At 39.6% G+C, this 2963-nt stretch overlaps 1 protein-coding gene across 2 annotated transcripts in view; it reads left to right on the plus strand.

Annotated features, from left to right (window-relative positions):
- Positions 1 to 2963, plus strand: part of lcp2a (lymphocyte cytosolic protein 2a) — a 20140-nt gene that overhangs the window by 3809 nt on the left and 13368 nt on the right. The window contains exons 4-7 of one of the 2 annotated variants that reach the window (XM_008278096.1): positions 226 to 272; positions 707 to 772; positions 914 to 939; positions 2610 to 2638. In XM_008278096.1, coding sequence (XP_008276318.1) covers positions 226 to 272; positions 707 to 772; positions 914 to 939; positions 2610 to 2638 — 168 coding nt within the window. Of the gene's footprint in view, positions 1 to 225; positions 273 to 706; positions 773 to 913; positions 940 to 2606; positions 2639 to 2963 lie in introns of both variants that reach the window. The other variant, XM_008278095.1, reaches the window with a different exon arrangement.

Below are 2963 nucleotides of genomic sequence, written 5' to 3' on the forward strand. Positions count from 1 at the left end.
AGGTGAGGAAACAAAGTAGGAGTTGAGGAAGGATAGTAGGAGGCGAGGAAGGATAGAAGAAGATGAGGAATGATAGAAAGAGACGGGGAAGGACAGAAGGAGGTGAGGAAGGATAGTAGGAGGTGAATGATAGAAGAGGTGAAGAGATAAAAAAGGGTAGAAGGAGGTGAGGAAGGACAGTACGAATCGTGGCTGTAACGATTTCTGTATTGTTTGTTTCTGCAGAATCTCACTGATAATGACCTTCAGAAGTTCCCCAAACTGCATGTGCCGTAAGTTCACTGCCCCCTACTGCTGCACCACAGTACTGCAGGCAGTCTGTTAGTACTACAGTCAGTACTACAGTCAGTTCTACAATCAGTACTACAGTCATTACAACACAGACAGTTTAATCTCATAATTCTCAATATTTAGTTCTGCTCATCAGGATCAGCGTTTGGATGTTTAGATGAATTGAAGAATAAAACTAGATCATTGTTGTCTTGTTTTGAACATGCTGTTGGAATGCACACATTCAACTCAGCCCCAATTAAAGCTGAGCCTCTTTAATTTTTCAGACTGAATGTTTTGGCGCTCTGAGCCTGAAGAAGAAGACACAGATTACACATCAGTTTATATGATTCAAGTTTGTCCTAAATGTATTGTTGTAGTCCTGAAGTGGTTTCAGTGTGAACACATCGTCTGATTGATCTTCATGTGTCTGCAGGATGATCACCAAGATCAGCCGCGAAATCAGTAAGAAGGAGAAGAAACGAGGCTGGTCTGAAATAGTGTAAGTTCACCTTCCTACAAGTTTAACCTTCAGGGCAGCAGTTTGTAAAGCTTCAAATAGCTGAGTTTGACAATTTTTACTAATAAAACAGGTTTTCTGATCCAGTTTCTGAAACTGTTTGTGTTTTTCTGTCCGTCGCAGGCTGCCGACCAAACATCATGAACCAGGTACAAAACTTTGCTTACTTTATTTCCTGATCAATAACCTTCTCAAAGGGATAGTTTACCGAAATGTTGAAGCTTTAAAGTATTCTTTTAGTTCTTTAGCATATTGATAGTGTATTATATTCAATGTACTCACAATACACTGTAATATATTCTGTATATATCAAGTCTGAATCAAGTCCTGAATTGAAACTTTCAAGTTCCAAGCTAAGTCCTATGTCAAGTCCTGAGTCAAGACAGTCAAGAACTGAATCAAGGAAATCAAGACCTGAGTTAAGACCAACAAGTCTGAAGTAAAGTCTTCAATCAAGACTCTCAAGATCCGAGGTAAAGCCAACAAGTCTGAAGTCCAGATCTGAGTTGAGACCTGCAAGACACGAGTAGATACCAACAAAACCCAAATTAGGTGCTAAATACAGACTGCCCAGACCTGATTCAAGACCAACATGTCCCAAGTCAGAACAGTCAAAACTGAGTCACGACCAGAAAGACCCACATCAAGATCTGAGTCAAGACCAACAACTCCGAAGTGAACTCCTTAATCAAGACACTCAAGATCCAAGGTAAAGCCAACAAATCTGAAGTCCCGATCTGAGTCGAGACCAAGTCGATACCGACGAAATCAAAATGCTAAGTAAAGACTGTCCAGACCTGATTCAAGACCAACAAGTGCCAAGTCAAACCCACATCAAGTCCTGAGTCAAGACTTAAAACTGCCAAGTCAAATCCTGAATCAAGTCTGTCAAGTCCTGAATCAAGTCCTGAATTTAGACCGTCAAGTCCCAAGTTAAGTCCTATGTCAAGTCCAAAGTCAAGACAGTCAAGAACTGAATCAAGGGAGTCAAGACCTGAGTCAAGACCAACATGTCCGAAGTGAACTCATCAATCAAGACTCCCAAGATCCGAGGAAAAGCCAACAAGTCTGAAGTCCAGATGTGAGTCGAGACCAACAAGATAAAGAAGTCAAGTCCTACGTGAAGACCTGCAAGTCATGAGTTACAACCAGCAACCCCAAGTCAAGACTGCCAAACCCGAGTTGAGACCAGAAAAACCCGAGTTAAATCCTGATTAAAGGTCAACAAGTCTGAAATCAATACAACCACAGTCCTAAGTCAAGACTGTCAGGTTCCGAGTCAACACCCATGTCCTGAGCCAAGTCCTAAATCAAGTGATGTCGTGAGTGAAGACCAACAAGTCCTAAGTCAAGTCCTGAATCAAGTCCAAGTGAATGTCTGGATCCTGCACAAATTATTTTCATGTTAAGATTTTAAACAGAGAAATGTTTTGATGGAGGTATTTATTTATTTATTTTTAAATGTGTTTTACCATAAAATAAGCTTTAGTCACTGAGCATCACGAAAAACAAAGTGACTCAGCAGGACTCGGACGTTTCAGAACACGACGTGTCAAAGAAGCTCTCAACTGACAGCAAACACAATGAAAACACAGATGAAACATGTCGGTAGTGAAACACCTCTGTTTTGATATTTATTCCATTTAGAAGTATCATCACTATATTACATTATAATTCTGTCTGGTGTGACTTTTCCCTGGTGGAGATCAGTGAAGGCTTCTTTTCTTATCTGGTCTTAACTCAAGTGGCTGAATAGAAAGTAAACGTAAAAACGCATCTGTTGATGTGAGCTGCTGACCTGATCATTTCTCTGCAGCAGATGTCGGTGGCTGGGGCGAAGACGAGTTTGTGAGTCCGACCTTCATCTCTTCTCTGTTTATTCTTCTCTTCTGAGTTTGTTTCTTTACTTTGTTTCAGTGTGTAAATCAACATCCTGCACAAATCAGATAAACCTGCTGCACATAAAAACACGAGTGAATCCGCAAATAACAACAACCATGAAGGTTTACTTAAGAAATCCTAGAAAATACACAAAAGACATACAGAAATACTAAAAATATACATCTAATTCATTAAAATAAAAAATAGAAATCCACATTTTCCCCCCGTAAAACAGATCAATAAGTGGTAAGAAAATAAATAAATGTATTAAATGTATGCATGTATATATATA

This window comes from Stegastes partitus, unplaced genomic scaffold, assembly GCF_000690725.1.
Source record: "Stegastes partitus isolate 25-593 unplaced genomic scaffold, Stegastes_partitus-1.0.2 Scaffold115, whole genome shotgun sequence".
NCBI lineage: Eukaryota > Metazoa > Chordata > Actinopteri > Pomacentridae > Stegastes > Stegastes partitus.